This window comes from Malaclemys terrapin, chromosome 2, assembly GCF_027887155.1.
Source record: "Malaclemys terrapin pileata isolate rMalTer1 chromosome 2, rMalTer1.hap1, whole genome shotgun sequence".
Lineage (NCBI taxonomy): Eukaryota > Metazoa > Chordata > Testudines > Emydidae > Malaclemys > Malaclemys terrapin.
Genome location: NC_071506.1, coordinates 223,621,039 through 223,641,460, shown reverse-complemented (window position 1 = coordinate 223,641,460; position 20,422 = coordinate 223,621,039). Strand labels below are relative to the sequence as shown.

Genomic DNA, 20,422 nt, shown 5'->3' with positions numbered 1-20,422 from the left:
GACCGATCAAGATATACACTTGTAAATGAAAAACACATTTTAATTTCAGCAAAACCAGCCAGGAAAAGCTTGGGATTCAGAGGCTTTACTGGACTGAGTCATATATTTATTTATTTTTTTTGTCACTCTTTTTATTTTTTTTTTTTAAGTGACCATAACTCAGCTATAAAAGACTTCTTCAGAAAAGGGTATGCAGCTAATCCTAATTCAAAGACAGTGGGACACGATTATAAATAGAATGGCCTGGTGGTAAGAAAAAGAAGGGAACAGCATGTAAATATAGTCTGAAAGTGATAAGTGGTCAAAGTCCAGGCGGCGGCAGCGTCTACACCAAAGGCAGCTTGATTTTCTCTGGTTAAGGGCTGCTCTTGCAGGTTGCCAGGAGTCAAAAGTCCATGTTCATTTACATAATTGCTTACTGCTGCCCTTATTTTAAATATGGAGGCATGGCTTATCTTAAGCAGTGTAGACTCTGCTCTGAAAAAGTTGTAACTCTTCACACTGGGACTCATCCCATCCTTAGCCGCAATGGCACATTCTAGAATCTAGATGAGAGCAGCCATGTATTTTATTGTGGAACTCAGAGAGCCATATTTGGTCTGTGGCCATGTTTTGGCCTCCACAGGTGGCACATGGTTTTCTAAAGGGATTAAAGTACTGAAGAAAGAGGTTCTGGGGGTGATGATGAACAGCTAGCTCACAGCACCTGCTGGTTGGCATCAGTATATCTACAAGCCAAGTTCCTTTCAGTGAAGGGAAAGTTGGAAAATAATTATGAGAATCATAGATTCGTAGGACTGGAAGGGACCTGGAGAGGTCTTCTGGTCCAGTCTCCTGCATTCATGGCAGGAATAAGTATTATCTAGACCATCCCTGACAGGTGTTTGTCTAACCTGCTCTTAAAAATCTCCAGTGATGGAGGTTCCACAACCTCCCTTGGCAATTTATTTCAGTGCTTAACCACCCCGACAGGAAGTTTTTCCTAATGTCCAACCAGTGGTTTGAGCATTGGCCTGCTAAACCCAGGGTTGTGAGTTCAGTCCTTGAGGGGGCCACTTAGGGATCTGGGGCAAAATCAGTACTTGGTCCTGCTAGTGAAGGCAGGAGGCTGGATTCAATGACCTTTCGGAGTCCCTTCCAGTTCTGTGAGATAGGTGTCCCTAGCCTCTGTTTGCCGGAAGCTGGGAATGGGCAACAGGATGGATCAGTTGATGATTACCTGTTCTATTCATTCCCTCTGGGGCACCTGGCATTGGCCACTGTCAGAAGACAGGATACTGGGCTAGATGGATCTTTGGTCTGACCCAATATGGCTGCTCTTATGATCTTATGTACTGAAGTTAAGGTTACTGGTCTGTAATTCCCCGAGTTATTGTTATTCCCCTTTTTTATAGATAGGAAAGGGCAATTATCATGCCAATCTTCCTTGACGTTTTAAATATACTTTCTAATGGCTCAGATATCTCCTCAATCAGATCCTTGAGTATTTTAATGTGTATTTCATCAGGCCCTGGTGACTTGAAAACATCTAACTTGTCTAAGTAAATTTGAACTTGTTCTTTCCCTATTTCAGCCTCTGATCCTACCTCATTTTCACTGGCATTCATTAAGTTAGACATCAAATCACTACTAACCTTTTTGGTGAAAACTGAAACAAAAAAAGTCATTTAGAACTTCTGCCATTTCCAGTTATTGTTCCCCCCATCCCCTCCATTGAGTAACGGGCCTACCCTGTCCTTGGTCTTCCTCTTGCTTCTAACGTATTTGTAGAATGTTTTCTTATTACCCTTTAAGTCTATAGCTAGTTTATCTCATTTTGTGCCTTAGCCTTTCTTTCCATGTTTCCTTTGCATCAGGTTAGTTTGCAAAGGAAAGTGCACAGTCTAAATCTTAAACTTTATTAGACTAGGCAGTATTTTGATCAAGCAGTTTTTCTCACCGCACTGGATGTTGCAGGTAGGTTATAGTTCTTAATACACAGGCTGCCCCTTTAAGCCTGGGACCAGTCTCCTCAGTTCAAGTTTTTGTCTTCCCAGCATTCTTGTTGCTTCCAGTGCAGATGGGTGAGGAGAAAGGCAAAGCATGATGCCATTGTCACCTATTTTATATCTTCAGTCCATGTGCCTGGAAAACACTAGCCCCAACATGTCCTGGTGGACTTTCCTGAGTCATGGAGATAAATAATCCCCCATTGCGTGATGCTTGCACAGCCCTCTTACAGCATTGTAAATCCCTTGATTACAACTCTCCTGCCGATTAATGGTCATTTAACACCTCCTGGGAGTGAGTTACCTCCTTTGTTGTCACTGGAGAACTAGCAGTGGAGACTCTAAAACTCACAACATATTTCTGTATCATACAGCAAAATCTCATAACTTCACACACACTAATGATATTCATATTTTGACAGAGCAATGGGTTTCAGCAGATCATGACCTTTCATATGATATCTTACATGGCATGTATGAAATATATCATAATTATATGACTGGGGTGAATATGGGTATTCTGGGGTGCTGCTTTGAGTTAGAGTGCCACACACCTATTAAATCATAATTCAGTTTATGTACTAATACTTCCAGTTCTTCCTGTTTATTCCCCATACACTTTGCATTTATGTATAGACATCATTGCATCTGTCACCATAATCCCCAAATGGTCAAAAATGTTTTCTTAGTTCTGAATGCAGTGAAGTGTTTTAGAATTGTTTTCAGGTTCTTAGATTTGAAACTTTGCAAGGCTGTTATATTGGATATGTACCACTGGAAGATCCCCTATACTAGGGTGAGCGTCCCATAGCTGGCTACCCCAGCATTAGGAACATTTTGTACCAGCAGAGCAGCAGAAAGGAGCCGCAATGTTGCCGAAGATCAGAATCTTGTGTTGCCAGCAGTGTTTGGTTTTGAAAAGTAAAGAAGAATTTGGGGGGGGGGGGGTTCTTAGTTTTTGTATATTTTAAAAAATTAAATGCCTAGACCTTTTGGGATAGGTGTAAAGAAAGGAAACCCCCTTTTCTTCCTAACTATACACCCTGTTTCTACTACTTATGTGGTGTTTTTCATCCATGTGTGAAAGAGAGAAATCCAAAGAAATCTCCTTGGATCTACCAATGGCTTTTCAATCATTCTCTATAACAGGGGTGGGCAAATACGGCCCGTGGGCCGAATCTGGCCCCTCAGGGCTTTGGATCTGGCCCGCAGGATTGCCCCCTATGGCGCTACAGGCCCCGTGCCACTCTCAGAAGCGGCCGGCACCAAGTCCCTGCGGCCCCCGGGCGGGGGGGCAGAGGGCTCCGTGCATTGCCCTTGCCTCCAGGCACCGCCGCCCCCCCCCCCCGCCACATCTCCCATTGGCTGGGAACGGAGCCCTCCGTTTCCCCCTCCCCCAGGGGCTTCAGTGCTTCCTGGAGCGGTGCAGGGCTGGGGACAGGGCAGGCATGCACGGAGCCTGCCCTGGCCCCGGTGCGGGCCGCTGCCACCCCGGAGCTGCTTTAGGTAAGTGGCGCCAGGCTGAAGCCCGAACTCCTCCTTCACCCCGCCCCCCAGCTCCCTGCCCTAAGCTCCCTGCTTGCACCTCACACCCCTCCTGCACCCCAACTCCCTGCCCTGAGCCCCCTGCTGCACCCTGCATGCCTGTGTACCCCAATCTCCTGCCCTGAGCCGCCTGCCACACCCCACACACACCCTGCACCCCAACCCCCTGCCCTGAACCCCCTCATAAACCCCTCGCCCCTCCTCTGCCCCAATCCCTTGTCCTGAGCCCCTTCTTGCACACCGCACCCTCTCCCATACCCCACACTCCCTCCTGCACCCCAACCCCCTGCCCTGGCCCTGCATACAATTTCCCCACCCAGTTGTGGCCCTCGGCCCAAAAAGTTTGCTCACCCCTGCTCTATAATCACCAGCTGGTGGGGATCAATGTAAATGGAAGTTTCTGGAAATAAATTGGACAATAATTAAAAAACAAATGTGGGGTTTTTTTTTATGTAAAATCACACTGTCCAAGGAGTTGTTAAATTTACAGACACAACCTCAGTTAAAATTGGGATTAGAACAGATCAGGTGGGAGCAATTCTCAGACAAACACAAACTCCTTTAATTTTAAGAATGAACCAATCCCTGTACTCAGTTAATTAAGAAAACAAGGTTTCACTACTTGGTAAATTTTAAATAGTTGTTTTGTGGCAAACTAATCCTGTTTGTATCAAAAGGCATTTTGACCATATAGTATGACAAATTACATTATATAAATCTACCAATTAAAATGCAGTTGTTGGAAAATCACTGAAATATGTGTTTACTATATATTACTGTATTTGTATGTCTGTGGTTGTTGAGGGGGCTCAGGATAAGTGAGTCTAACATACCATGGATGAGGGAGCTATGGTGTACAGTGAAATTACAGGGACGAGTAATAATTTATGCAAATCAACACCCATACTATCTAATGGATCTTTTCCCTCTCTGATTCTGTATATGATTCTATAAGCCTTACCCATAATAATGAAGAGTCCAGATTTGCAAGCAAGATAAGATTACCTTATTTTTTTAAAAGGCAAAATGACACATTTTCGATCAAAGAAAAACCTGGAGCAAGGATTTTTTTAACTAAAAATGTCTTTGTTAAGGTTGTTTTAATTAACATTTGTGTTATTTCCATTATACCAAGCAAAATTATACACACATAATGTACTTACTTCAGATCTACAGCATTGTGTATACAACATATGGTAAATTGACAATAATGGTGCTTAAATAACACTAATATTGTGACACAAACAGTAAATGCAACCAGACGCAAGACTAGTACACTAGGTTACAATAGCTCAAGTTGATGGAGATACTCCAGATTGGCACTGATGTAACAGAAGGAATTTGTCCCAATAGCTACTGTGTAAAAGAATTCTCATACAGTAGGCCAAATTCGGTGCAAAGATCAATCCTATGCAGCTCAGTTTTCTTAGTTACAGGCGAAGTCTCACTCGTTTGTTAACTTTTTGCCACTGTCTTAAGTAAAAGTCTCTTTTTCTTTTTCCATAGAATGAGGTTTCCATGTTGAAAAATGAGGTAGCACAGCTGAAACAGCTATTGTTAACACATAAAGACTGTCCAATAACAGCCATGCAGAAAGAGTCGCAAGGATATATAAGTAAGTAACTGGTGTATTTCCATGGTCTACAATCATTCATAAGAACAGCGATCAAAGGTACCAGTCCCTTCCTCCACCCATTCAGTCCTTTCATTTAAACCATTCTTTCTGAACATCCTAGAATTAAGGTTTAAAATGAAATATCTGGGGGGTGAGCAGATACATTTAAAGGAGCACTCTTATAACTGTTATGAACCCTAATCCTGCAATTGAGTGCTTGAAGACAAACTACTGCATTTGCCAGGAGACTGATTTCTGCTGGATTAGGACTGTATGTTTTAATGATTAATAATTTGTAAAATAAAGTTTTGTATTTACCAAGCCCCAACCAAAAATGGCATGGTGTGGTTCAAACATAAAATATCACTAGTCTCTACGCCATGGTGCTTGAAGCAATGGCACTGCACCTGCAATGAGATGCACACAGATAGACACTTGTTCCCCTGAAGAGGAGCCCCAGTGAACTCAATGCTCCATTCTGACAAATGTACGACAGGCAACAATGCTGGTGGGTCCAGTAAAATACCTCAGAGCAGAGGTAATGGTGGAACCCAAAAGAGTCTAATCATAGAAAGAAAAACTAAGCAGGAAAAAATTACAAACATTTTCCTCCAACGAAAATGGTACCATACTCTGAACTTGGTATGTCTGAGGTACGCAATCTCTTCTTCAATCTCTTCTTTAATATTCATCTGTCATTAAAAAAGAAAAAGTTAATGAAGATACTGTAGCTAACTAGAGAGAGAAACAATCCAAGTGGACATACTGCATGTATAGGAACAGGTGTTCTGCTGTGCTGAGTTTCTGCTCAGCATGGCAGAGGAAGATTGCTATAACTCCCTGCTTCTCTGCCTGGCTCCAGAATAGGTTAGAGCAGCCTGAGAGCTGTTTTAATATTTGCAAGATGGCAATATTCCCCTAAAGCAACAAACAGACAGAGTTCAGTGTGCTCCAGTCGTATCCCCAACATGTGCGCACACACACACTCTCACCCCCTCCCTCTCACCCCTGCACTGGTGTCTCCAGAAAGGGTTGCATAGGTGCCAGCTATGCCAGCTCTATGCCCTTTGGGAGTTTCTTTACATTAGGAAAATTATCAATATGGGAAATAGGGCCAGATTCTATCCCCGCTGCACCAAAGTGAATAAGGCCTAGTATTAGTATTAGTCCTAAGGACAATGGGATTTCATTATCTTTACTACTGAGTCTTGCTTATATTAACGTTTCTGTGCTGCATTGCATTGTAATGCATATTTCAATCCCCTCTGCTGCAATAAATAAAGTATTTAAGCACCCAGTTACCAACTCTTGTAATTCTAATCAAAGTCTTCTGGTTAGAAAAAGTCCCAACTCCTAGAATCAGGTTATTACATGACTCTCGTTTTTAAAAGGGAGTAAGTTTCTAGCCCTCGTGGAGAAAAGCTTGAAAATGTGAACCTCAAAGGCTCTAAAAACCTCAAAGGCAAACAAAACAAAAAAAACCCCTCCATATCTCCTATTGTTAAAATCTCATGATTTTGAACGATTGGAGTTGGCAGGACTGCATCCTTGGTGGTCCATCTTCTATTTAACAGCACTGTAATACATCACAGGCATTCGACATGTACACATCATTTTAGTGTGTGTTCTTTTTTCCCCAGGTCCTGAGAATAGTCCTCCTGCAAGCCCCGTCCCAGCTTGCTCGCAACAGCAAGTCATCCAGCATAATACCATTACAACTTCCTCTTCCGTCAGCGATGTCGTAGGAAGCTCCACCCTCAGTCAGCTTGCCAGTCATAGAACAGACATGAACCCAATTCTTTAAAACGGATTGGTCAGAAACTGCTATGGGAGAGTGGTAGCATAATCAAATGTCCTTTGTGTTAAGGACATTTTCAACACTAACTCAGCCCTGGAAGACTCCTCAGTCCTTGGAAGACTCTGGCTTTCATTTTTATAGTTATTAAAATATGCCTTTTATACTTAGTTACAAAAAAGGGAGTTATGCAATTAATATGCTATCAGCTTGGGAAATGCTTTGGTGCTTTCTCCAATTTTTTGGTACCAGTTACTTGTTTATAAATGGAAATGTTTCTGTACATAGTTGTGTTTCCTTCTTACCAATCTAGCCCGAGGCCTCAGAATCATGGAGTTTTGTTAAACGGCAGCTTGTTAGCCAAAGTCATACATAGGTAACTAGGAATAATTAGGCTATATAGATATTCAGGGAGTCTGGTGATAGCACATGAGAAAGTGAGTTAGCTTTGCAATATCATCAGAACCCCACTATGTATTCAGAACCTCTTTCAGAGAAAAGAATGGTTTTATAATACATGGATATCAGAACAAATTCAAACCCAGGTAATATGCCCTTTTGTCTTGCTTTTCTCTTTCATTTCCCTGTTGTCCCTCTTCTATTTAAGCTCTCTCTTTTGTCCTTCAATTGTCCTCGCATCTTCCCTCTCTAAACTTCGTGGCTCTTTCTCCTTCAAGCTCCCCCCCTGTCTTCGCATTCCAAGTCTCCCTTCTCCTTTTTTCTTCTGAGAATACTAATGAAGAAGAAAAGACTTCATACCCAACCTATATTCCCCTCCCCCTTCCCTGTGGGAAAAAAAACTGTTGGCATGGTCACTGCTTTCAATAGCCCTTCACCCACAGCTGGGCTGCACTGAACTTTTGCTTTTTAAAAAAGAAATATGCAGGAGTTTAATGCTCCTGATTTAGTGTTTTAATAAACAGTGAAAGTAGTTTAGCCACAGGTGATGCACGATTGAAAGCCAGCTGTGCTGGTGCTAGGGGGAAGGAGCCTTGCACGCTTCTGTTGTAAATGTCCATGGCAGAGTACAAGGATAGCAAATCACACCTGTTTATTACAACTGGTTTTTTACACTGCCAATTGTTAATGTAGAAAAGCCATGTAGTATATAATAATTCAGAAAGGTTCTACTCACTAAACCAGTGACATTGTTTCATCATCAGCTGCTAATAGCCTAAGATTAATATTTCATTTATAGCCCATTAAATCAGTTTGACCAGTGAGGAATAGGTTATTGTTAACTACCAGGAAAAGACCAGTTCTTCACAGCTGATCTTTTAAACATATGTGGGACGGATCCTTAGCTGGCATAGATCAGTGTAGCTCCATTCATGTAAATGATGCTATTATGCTAATTTAACTAGCTGAGGATCAATCCCAGGATGACATTAAAGCACTTTTTAGCTGCTGTATGCTACAAGAATGTTGTAAAGTCTGCTATATGCTGTGGGTGAAATTTACCCTGTGCAGAAGGTCAGCACTTCTTACATCCTAATTAAGCCCAATTTTGAATGCTTAGGCCTTGTAGGCCTTGTACTGGCCCTCTGCACAGAGGTGACTTTCACCCTGAGATAGTACCAGTCACATATGGGAAATCAAACATTAAGAGCACAGTAGATAACAGCCAGTTAGTTATATTATTTTTCAGTATGTTTGGACCTGATTCTGCTCCCTCTGAAATCAGTGGCAAAAATCCCATTGACTTCAATGGGAGCAGGACCAGGCTCTTACTCTTTTGTGATAAATGTTCGTGACTGCATTTTTTAAAAAACAAATGCTAATTAACATTACTCCTGGCAAATACTCTACTGATAAACACTCTTCATTCTCAAGCTGAGTTGTTTTCCTCAAAGGTCATTTCATTGTTTTTAGAGGAATAATAGTTTTTTAAAGGGTGGATTTTATTTAAAGAAACAACAACCAAACAAATGAAGGCCTTTCCCCTCCACCCCCCACGAAGCACTGTAGTGATTAGAGCCCATTTTGGAAGGGAAAGCAATCTCTAAGGATCATGAATCATCATTTCTGAATTCGTTTTTATCTTGGTAACTCAGTTAACTTTTTATCAGTATTCTTAAACAACTCTCTTTCCATTTATGCAAATATTTTTGGAAGAAGAATTTTGAGTGTACAGTATAGATCATGACTTGATTATATAGTCTAAGAACCAAAACAATTAAGAAAAAAAACAAATATAAAGGATTTTCTATTATATTTTAGCAAACATATACTTTTAAAATGTTTTAAATATTGAATCTGTAATTCATTTTTAAAGTCCAATTGTAATAGCTGAATGGTTTTGCTTCCTCATAGCTACTAAGGAAACTTTTGTTCAAATATACAGCTTTAAACATAAAGTTCCAGTTGAAGCTCCATTATAAAAAACAGCAGGTATTATCGGTCCAAATTTCATGCCTCACATCAATCCCTGTCCCCAAAAATGCCATCATAGTGTTAATTTAGTTTTAACTTTTTTTTTTTTTATTTTTGCATGGATAGCACTTAAATACATTATAAAAGAACGGTTGATAATATTAGAAACACAAATGAGCTACACTGCACTAGAATTCGGATTTGGTTTTACTTTTGTTCAGACTCAGCTGAAATATTTAGCTGTTAAACTGAAAGCCTCTACAGTAAAAAAAAAAAAAAAAAAAAAAAAAAAAATCTTGGCTGAGTTTTGTTAAATCCAGCAACTTGACAGTTTGACTGATGTGTATTATATATAGCTCAATTATGTCTTTTTTTAATGCTAACTAGGCAAGCCAACCATGCATTTGCCTAAATGTGTAATTATAATTAACTGTCTCCTCGCTATACTATTGGCCTATAGGTATAATTGTTATTAGTGATGTGGAAATAAGTAAAGGATGAAAGCTATTTGCTATTGCTTCTTGTAATTCTAAGTGCAAGATTCACAGGCCAAAACAACATGCAGCATATTGATATTAGGTATATCAGTAAAAGGACCAACCATACCACTTACCTTTCATTGCTCAACAAATGAGCTTCCATCATGCTTAAAATATACTTGCTTTTTGGAGGACTGACCCTGCGGCCTTTATTTAGGCAAGTAGTCCTTACAAGTCATCTCACTGGAGACTCTGATGTGGAAGGGCTGCAGGAACAGGGCCTATGTCTTCTCCAGACAACATCTCCTGTTCGTTTTTAAGTTCTGGTATTCTAAATCCATTTTCTGTGCTGTTTCATTTAAGGATAAATTCTAGTTTTCCCTGGGCTACTACTGGAGACTATGTGTCACACCTGCCTTTCTTCAACCTATTGCAGCTGTCATCAAAGTCACTGCCAGTGAGCTATCAGAACGGCTCCCCAGCCTTATTTCATGGGAGTTAACAGTACAGATGGATTATCCTGGCCACGTTTCTCATTCAAAATGAAGCATCCACATGTTAAACATTTCTATGTTCAGCATCACTCACTGTGTGACATTGAAAAAGAGTATGTTGGAAAGCCCAGCCATGGATGAATGCAATACTTTCCCCAAAGTGCTGTGTTGTGATTCAAACATTTCGTCCCCCTGAGTTAATTTATGCAAGCCATATTCATAACACTGCCTGTGGGAGACAAGTAGTTTGTGTGCTATCATGTTGTGTTTCTAGGACAATGATGATGAGGAGGATGTAGAGAATTTCTTGCTGTTTGGAGTTAATTCATGCAGTATAACTAAATGTATGCAGCCCATGTTCTGAATAGTGGAAAGTCAATGGTTCAATTTCAGGTGCTTACTTGCCTCAATATATATGGATTTTAGCATGTTAACTGATCTTGTCCTGTTAACTAACAAAACCAGCTGTAACTGTTGTCAAAAACCTGTCTTTTGGGGGATTTGTATTTTTTTAAGCAACAATATTAAGTGTTTAAAACAGCCTTTTAGTTAGCATAGAGTGTGCTTTTTAGCAGCTAACAACACATTTTTTTAAAACAAAGTATATAGTGAATTTATGAAAATTCATGAGGACCAAAGCAAAATTTAAACAGGAATCTATTAATGTAGTATTCACATAGAATTTTATAAAGTATTTATTAATAAATGTTATTTTAACACATTCCATTTGAACAGTATTCTTGTATGGAATCTGGTTTTTTTTAAAGTTACAATATTAGTTTTGCAATAAACTACTCTAGGTGAATGTGTATCGTAATCTTTTAGGGTCTCGAGCGGAAGTCATCCATCTAAGATGGAAAGGTTTGCTGAGGTCTATTGTACAGAAATTCCTAGGATTAATTGTTTTCTTTAAAGCAGCATCTGCTTTTTGTAACAACAAAAGTTATGAACTTACACTTGTTTCCTCTTTTTTTGAAAATGCTGTTCTCTCATTTTAGAAAGCACAGGTAAGCTAAAGGGAAATAATACATAAAACTGGAAAGCCTGTCTTTACTAGGATGATTATATATCACCAATGGAGATCTAATGCCATTCTTGCTTCTTTTCTAATATTACATAGTGAGTTGCACTATACTGCCTTACCATTGCCCCTTCTGGCTTTTACTAAGCAGTGTTGAGTAGCTTAGTTTAGACCATTGAAGCTTCATTATATATCAGATAAAATGATTGGAGGGGGAAGAAAAACTATTTTAATTTGTATAAATAAAAACTAAACAGTGCCTATAAAACAAAACCAGTTACGACTAATTCATATCTCAGTTCTACATTTCAGTTATTTATATTATTTTACAATTGCACTTTAGCTCTCGCTCTCTCTTTCTCGCTCTCCCTTATTGAATCATTTAAACATTTGCACCAGATACATTTATATGCTTTCCCTGTTGGCATATCTACCGTTTGTCTGTCAGACCCGCCCAAATGGAGGACGGCTAAGAGAAGCTGAGTGCAGCCAATCTGCAACATGACTTAGACTTTACACCTTCTTCATGATGGTATATAAATGTTTTATTATGCAAAGTACGTGAGGCAGCATCAAAGGTATATTTACTTATAGTTTATCTCATCCTGAGAACCAAAGTGTCCTGTATACTGTATGGCAGGAGACTGGCTCTTTTGTGCATTATACTGCCCTTTGACTGTTGTCCAGCCCACGGTAGCTATTGATCTGCAGCGACAACAATGGCCATACAATGTGCTTGAATTTTAAGTCCATAAAATATAATGTTGCCTCGTAACTTAATAGGGGACAGCACCTTTAAAATAAAAAAAGACTAAAACCTAAGAACAAACAAAAGGAATAAAAATCTCCTGTGGAAAAAAGCTCATTCATCTGAAGTAGTCACCAAAGATGATAAAGTTTGTGTTCACGTGTGACCCCTTCCTACTGCTTGTGGTTATCTGGTTTTTATCACTGGCTTTATGCTTGGAGCTAAATTGCTTCCCAGGGCTTGTTTTCTCTTCTGTAAGTCTTCCATACCTTTCAAAACTACTTTTCAGCAAACTTTAAAGACAATGTAAGGCTGAAATGTCAGTGTGGGCTAAAAGATTAATTCTCTGCATGGGAAGTCTATCCCTTTCCAAGGTTTTCCTTGGCTAGGAATCAATAATTATGATCAGTTATAGTTAGACCAGTGTGTAATATCTGGTATACAGGATCTGTAGGCCCAGTCTTAATGCAAGCTAAACATTGTTTATGTTAAGTTTTATGATGCAGAACCATTTCAAAACCTTTGTATTATTTTATAATGTAACGTTGGCCTTTTGTCACATCTCTAAACAAAATATTATCCTCTGAGTCTGCTTCACACATTGAAAATTGTAGCTTTCCAGCGATTGCAAGAAAAATAACAAGAGGAGGGGAAAACCAGTGTTGATAGTAAAGGGAAATTTTGAGGGGAAATGGATTTTCCATCCCTCTCTCCCTGGAGCCTGCTAAAAGATCCCTGGCAGTGACAACTTTTACCACGGCTCAGAAAGATACTTCTGAAAGGCAAACCATTTCTGCAGCCCTTCCTCGGGCAAAACTCAATGATGTTGATTGCCTGAGTAAGGACTTCAGGATTGGGACCCAGGTACTTCCCAATCCATATTCATGGGCTTCCCCTCCATATATTGCTCAATTTAAACACTGATCAGTTGTTTCTTTTAAATATAGTTACTATACAAGAACATTGATTTTTAAAGAAACTTTTAGCACTGCTTGGAGTAAGCCTAAACTATGGAAGTCTATAGATATCTATTAAAAAAAAAAAAAAAAAGGTGCTGTCACTTTAAGTTTTGGGCTTGAGGTTGTTTGTATTGTACTAAAGGTTTTGTGTTTGTCTGTTTGTTTTATTCTGTAAAGTAACCACCTTCCTCACTGGAAGGAGAGAATTTTTTTTTTTTTTTTTTTTTTTTTTTTGGTACATAAGTGTAAATACATGCTGCGGCATTTAATATGTTTAATTTTATGTTACGCTTTTTGTTGCGTCCTGAACACATTTATTGTTACAAATGGACAATGCGTTCATTGAAACTGTTCAACTAGTTCAGATTTTTACATCTCTTTCTAGCTAGAAGAGACAAGATTTTGTGCATTTGTACAAATGTTAATATCACTGCAATTCCAATATAATAAAGCACTCAAATGCAAATACTGCCTCGAGTTTTGCTGCATCCATTTGTATGAGCGAGGAAGGTAATGGGGGGGGGGGAAGACAGCGTGGGGGGTGTCAGAAGATAACCTGCCTGAAATAGGCTAAATTGGTCAGCAGAGTGTTTCTTTCGTAGCTTTCTCAGCGGTGGAGATATTGAAGGATGCAAATCTGCAACATGCTGAGTCCCTCATCATTTACTGACATCAGTGGAAGAAATTGATCCCTGTGGAGAGGCCCAGCATAAGTCTGACATTGCATGTAAGCCCTGTGTGGGATTCAAGTGCTGAACTGCTGCATGCTGGACCTCTATACAGAGGTGAATTTAACCCAATGATGATGAGGGCACCCAGCACCTTGTAGGATCAAGTCTTAGGGTTGAATTTTTGTCCTGTGCAGAGGGCCTACCCTAGGCCTCAAAAAGTAAGTCTACACAGCAAAGAAAAATCCGTGGCTAGCCCATAGACATTGGGAACCTCCCATGTTTCAGGGTCCTAGAGCCCAGACGTCTACCCAGTAATGAAACAGTCCTCCAGCCCAAACCCAGCAAGCCCAAGTCAGCTGGCACAAGCCAGCCGCAGGAGTCTGGTTGCTGTGTAGATGGACCCAAAGTGTTTCTAGACCTTGCATGAGCTTTCTGCACAGGGGTGAATTTTCTCCTGAACTACTATGTATGCTCCTTATCCCAGCAGAATTGTATGAGCTGCCTCTACTCTTCCTTGTCAGTAAAATGTTTATATCTGAATCACTTAAAGTTAGGGTGAGCCTGCCTCTGCAGCAGCAAACCCAGCTTCAGGGGAATTCCTGTGCTTGCCTAGCAATAACTCCAGTAAGAAATGAGCTTGAGAAAGCTCTTTCAAGAGCTGAAAGGCTGAGAAGACTTTGCTTATGGTCCTCTGTTGCTGTATCTCAATGTCAGCAGGTAGTTCTAACTCGGGGAGCCAACCCCACTATTCATGCACAAGGCGCCTCCTCCCTCTGTGCAGGGTCAGTCACAAGTGCAGTCTCTGTCTCTGTCTCTGTCTCTCTGTCTCTCTCTCTCTCTTTCCAAAGGTTGATCCTGACCAGCAATGGCAGCCACCCCAAAAAGGGACATGGAGAAGTTAGGGCCATGCAGCACACCCCCACCCCCTTTGCAATGACTTTCAGAGTTCACTGACTATGCAGGGCACATGCTGCTCTCTCTTTAGGGATGACACAGTGGCTGTGCTCCCCAGACACAATGGCTCCTGGAGCTCCTAGCAAGGCAGGACTGTTCTGCATTGACCCCAAAGCTGGGCTCTATGCCACAGTTTAGCCTCTGCCTGTCCAGCAAGACTGCAATGTTTAGTGCCCAAATTACTAAAAAGCAGGGTCATACCTTTAAAAATAGCTGGCCTCTGATGAAGACACATCACAAGACTTACTGTCAATGTGATTATATTTACACCTGACAACATGAGCTAGGAGACGTACTTATTGCAAGGTCTCGCGGTCCAAGACAGCCCAATCCTTAGTTTCCTTCAAAGAACCAAAACCGGATGGTGTTGTCTTCATTCCTGTCACTGTTACGATTCGTCTCTCAATGTTACACCATGCAACATACATCTAATAAAAAGTTACACTTTTTAAAAATAATCTCAATATTGCTTGCGCCTTCCTTGATCCGGGGGGCAGCTGAGACCCAATCCGACTCTCAGTGCAAACTGGATTAGCCACGGGCTGCTCTAATTTACAGCAGCTGTTCCCTAGAGATTGTTCCACCAGCCAAAGACTGATAAATCGCACTGTACTTTGCTTCAGTCCCATCTGCCTCGCAATAACCTCTGCCTGTGCCAGTACACTAGGGTGACCAGGTGTCCCGATTTTATCGGGGCAGTCCTGATTTTTGGGTCTTTCTTATAGGCTCCTACTACCCCCCCCCACCTACCTCCTGTCCTGATTTTTCACATTTGCTGTCTGGTCACCCTACAATACACCCCTCTTGTCCTCAGCTGCCTGATTAAGACGCTTTTAAGTCCCACTGTTCATTTAAATGTTAGGAAGGCCTAGGTGCTGGAACTAGGGGCTGGGGGTGCTGCTGCATCCTCTGGCTTGAAGTGGTTTCCATCATATAGAGGGTTTACAGTTTGGTTCAATGGCTCTTGGCACCCCCACTATACAAATTGTACCAGCGCCCCTCTGGGAAGGTGTTCAGTACAGTACAACATAAAGGACTAACTATATTGTATGCAGTTGCTAACTGCAGTATTAATGGAGAAACATGCCACTTGACTTCAAGAGACCCAAGACCAGTGATGAATGATTATAGACCAGAGTAGGAGGAGGCAATAAGTTGATCACAATATACCCAAATGAATATCCACAAATCTGGGCGTATAAATTTGAGGATGACTGAAACTTAGGAAGGGAAGCAGGGCCGGCTCTAGGCACCAGCAAAACGAGCTGGTGCTTGGGGCGGCACATTTTTAGGGGCGGCATTCTGGTGCGGGCCATGCCGCCCCCTAAAAATGTGCACCGGCCACCCTAACTCACCTCCGCTGCTGCCGCTCGCGCGCCGCTGCTCACTCACCCTCCCTCCCAGGCTCTCAAACCTGGGAGGGAGGGGGAGATTCCGAGCAGCCGCGGCGCGCAAAACAGCTGATTCGCGAGCCGCTGCTCCCCCTCCCTCCCAGGTTTGAGAGCCTGGGAGGGAGGGGGAGACCCCGAGTGGCTGCGGCACACGCGGTTCTTCTCCCTCTCCCTCCCTCCCTCCTAGGCTTGAGAGCCTGGGGGGAGGAGGCAGGGCTGGGGATTTGGGGAAGGGGCGGAGTTGAGGTGGGGCCGGGGGTGGGGTAAGAAAAAAACGTGGGAGGGGGGCGGCCAAAATTGTTTTTGCTTGGGGTGGCAAAAATCCTAGAGCCGGCCCTGAAGGAAAGAGATGGGACACTGGATCTGGAAGTAAATGGAGCCAAATGTTGCTAAGCTGCAATTGCATCGTCCATAGAAAATTCTGACGTAAGGATGGTTGGAGTGAAAAAAATAACATTAAAAGAAAAATATACACTGCCTTCTGTTCAGACACAGCAAATTCATGGACTCAACAGAAATGGAGTTGAGTGCAGGACAAGGTGACTGTAAGCTACCGACCACTGACCAGGATAAATGACCTGGGCATGCTAGTGGAAAGAAACCTACAACTACCAGTTCACTGTCTAGCACCATTAGGAAAGTAAACTATATGTAGTTGCAAAAAATAGAGGAGAAGCAAGGGGAAATCACCATGGCATTCTCCTAAAAGGGCTGGGAGCCCAATCCTGGGGTGTGGTACATGATTTTGGATGTCATAGTACAGGATGAATGAGAAAAGTTACAGGAAAAAAACAACAAACCAACAAAGCTGGGGGTTTATAGCCACACTAGTTTAGAAAAGTTAGGCTTGTAGGTATTACATTGCATGTGATGATATGACCAGCATAAGTCTGAGGTGTGGTCAGATGCAAAGCTATCATAGGAGAATGAGAGGGCATGAGCTAAAGCTAAGGCCTTGTCTACACAAGTAGTATCCATTTAGCTAAATGAGATTAGAAACTGATTTAGTTAAATCAGTACAAACACTTTTGTGTGGCCATGCCTGAAATCAGGTTACAGGGGCCTTGTAGCAATTTGGCTTAAGGTTCTAGGCCAATTAGTTAAATCTGTCCAACTTGTGGGTGTAGAAATGGCCTCGGAAAGGAGGCAACACCGGGTGAATTTCCGTGCACAAAGCCAGAATCTCTGCAGCAATGCAGACCCATTTTGCTGCTCAGTAGGCACAAAAGGACTAGCAAGCAACCATCCCCCCTCGCTGGAGATTCCTCCAGCATAGGGGAACCACCCCTCCCCAACAGAATGGGTATAGGTCTAGCATAGTCGGCTATCCCACAGTGCCGATAGATGGGTGTGATCAGACCCTACTGTGCTCCAGTTAGCCTTGCCTGGCAGACAGCCAGCTAAGTAGTTTAGAGCAGCCTCTAGACTGTTCTAGTCTATGCTTAAGCCAAGGTCAGTGTAGAACTACTCAGCATCAGGAAACTGCACTTTACTTCCTCTACAGTGCCGCACCCTGAGAACCTGGCCCATATGCAGTAATTAACACGCAGGGCTGACTCTGTAAAGGAAAGCAAAAGGAATGGGATTGAAAATAATTTCACAAAAGAGTCAGACAACTAATTAAAGGGGAAGAGAGACAGTCCAGTTATTTGGGGCACGTGCTGAATCCAGCTGTTTGTTATATTACATATTACAGCTTTTTTATACACTGACTGTATGCAGTGGGGATATTTGTCTTAACATAAGGTATACAGGTTGGTTGGGCCATGTACTTGAAGCTCTTTTACTTCAGTGCACTAAGTCCCCTTTTCTCCAGCCTGCTTTGTGTGCTCCAGTGCAGTATAATGCCATATTATGAAAATGACCCTTTAAAGCTGATAAAATATTTAAGACGTGTTCTGATTGTGTTATGTAAGCAAATACCAAGAGAAGTCTGACCATTAGTGAACCTGATCAGCCCAATCTCCAAGGACCTTCTTTGAGACCAATCAAGACTAGTCTTAGATATAAGCAAACCAGGAAGTGGCAACTCATGCAGAAAGCAGCAAAGAGGTGTAATCTGCAGGGGATCCAGGGATTTGAGCATTCCAACACCCCACTGAAAAGCTATAACCCTCAGGGAAAATCAGCAGGTGTTTTTACAGGGCACTGCATTCATCTGATAGCAAGAGGAGTTAAATGAAACAAAAATACTTGACCAGAACTGCTCAGTTCATTAAAGAAGTTGAGCTGAGAAAAAAAAAATAAAGGGAGAAACGGAATTTTGAAGCAGGGGCCTTTGGATTACACTGATTTCTATAATTAGGTGCAGTAATAACATTTTGCCTGGAATACTTCATTCAGTCACTTTTTTAGGCCTACAATTACTGATTCTTCATTGAATATCATCAGCACTAATTCCAATCTACTAAAAGGTTTTGTTATTGAATAAGGCTGTGCCAAAAAGGCAAACTCTGTGGGTGCGTGCACGCGTGGATTAGAGAGAAATTTTGCAAATGAGATATTCATAATGTAAACATTCCCCAAAGTTCCCTTTGCATGACATTAAAGTTTTGTATCAAAGTGTGTACCTTTTGGCACCCCACAGGCTTTGAGCTGAAAACTTAATCTTTGGAATGAAATGTCACGATTGGAAATTTTGAAACTACAAAGGGTTTTTTAATTCAAGAACAGGTTGAGTTTTGAGGGGAAATTATTCTTTTTAATAATTTGTACTGCAGTAGCGGCTACAAGCTGCAATCATAGACCAGGGTGCTAGGTTCTGTACAAACACAGAACTAAAATACAGTCCCCTCCTCCCCAGACTTCTGGGGCACTCAGGTCACCATGCTCTCCTGCCATCACACCCCTCTGGTACCCTCCTGTTGTTGAGCCTTCCCTTGGGCTTCTGACCTGTTGTGGGGAGCCCAGAGAGGCAGCATGGGCCAGAGGCATCAAAATATAAATTCAAACAGGGCACTATTTTCCCTAAGGGGACACACACACACAACCTGCTGTCTCTCATTCTGCTCAGGCACTAGAAGCCCCACTATGTCCACCGTCATGCCATAAGACAATAAAATAAATATAGCTTCACACTACAGCACACCCTCGTTATAATGAACCTCTCAGGTTCGTTATAGCTAGGGGTTCATTATAACAAAAGAGCCCTATTGCCCAGCGGGGGGAAAGAGGTCTGGGGCGGCTGACAGCCCCCACCACAACTGCAGGGCTCGAAGTGGGATCCGGGGCAAGCTCATTATTTGAAGGGTGTTATAGCAAGGGTATACTGTACAAGCCTCCAGTGTCCATTGCCCACCCCTATCACCGCACCTTATGATGACTCCAGTTGATGGCCCTACTGGAATTCCTGTAGTGTATCTGGTAAGGAGATGCCTAATATTGACCTTGGGGGAAATAAACTGAAGTGTAGTTCAAGTGTAAAAAGTGACTACAAAAATGACATGCAGTTTATTCTCTCAGTGATTTCCTACTAAAGGTGCTCACTTTATAAGCAAAGGGAGTCGGGGATTTTAGGGGGTTTATTTACTGCCAGGCCTTAAATTCAATCCAAGCACTGAGATTTAAGGGAGGCTTTTATCTTCTCATACATCATCACTAGTAATAAAGATTCTGTGAGCCGATTTATATACAATAGGGATGGGCATTATAGAAAACCCTCTGATAGACAGAACTTGTCCTCTGGTACAATAATGCTAACCTTCTGCTTTCAGCGAGATTGCACAGGTGTAATGGACAGCTAGTCACTCTGAGTACCTGTGAAAGCACGACAGCTTGTCTCTCCGACTCTTACCAACAGAAGTTGGTTCAATAGATCTTACCTCACCCAGCTTGTCTCTCTTCTAGTGGGTAAGTAATTCTGGCGCTGGTGCACAACTAGCAATGGAATCCAGCAATCTTTTTCAGAGCTGTGGTGGCTCTGCAAGGCTGACAATAGTCAAAATTAGTTTTAAAAGTTATTTTTTTAATGCAAGCCAGTAGATACGATGCTGAAGACACACAGAGAGCACAGACATTAAGCAAGAAGCTGCAGTTTTTACACAGTCACCTTTTGTGGCAGCACCACACTTCTAAGCACTCTCAATGAAACTTTCAGTCGTTTTTCACGTGGGTGGTTTCCTCAGCTGTCTGTCGTGTCTGACGGCACGGAAGGAAAACTGTACATGGTTCTTTTCTCCAACAGGCGAGCATTAGTATCAGTGTAATCCACTCCCCTCATGTAACATTTCAGAGGCTCTCACAAAGTGTTTCTATTTCATTAATGAATTCATTGAGAAAAGAGAGGTTGTGGGGTTTGGAAATGCTTAGAGATGATGCTGTTTGGATCACCTGGACATCCAGTGTGGCCCCTGCTCAAGAGCTCAGTTTTGGAATGGGATAAGTGGGGCC

The 20,422-nt window shown here is 41.9% G+C and overlaps 1 protein-coding gene across 5 annotated transcripts in view; it reads left to right on the top strand.

The window, feature by feature from the left end:
* Positions 1 to 9,602, top strand: part of CREB5 (cAMP responsive element binding protein 5) — a 336,551-nt gene extending 326,949 nt beyond the window's left edge. For all 5 annotated transcript variants that reach the window (XM_054020418.1, XM_054020417.1, XM_054020419.1 and 2 more), the window contains 2 exons: positions 5,040 to 5,148; positions 6,789 to 9,602. In XM_054020418.1, coding sequence (XP_053876393.1) covers positions 5,040 to 5,148; positions 6,789 to 6,952 — 273 coding nt within the window. In that variant the 3' untranslated portion in view covers positions 6,953 to 9,602. The remainder of the gene's footprint in view (positions 1 to 5,039; positions 5,149 to 6,788) is intronic.
* Positions 9,603 to 20,422: the final 10,820 nt, after the last annotated feature.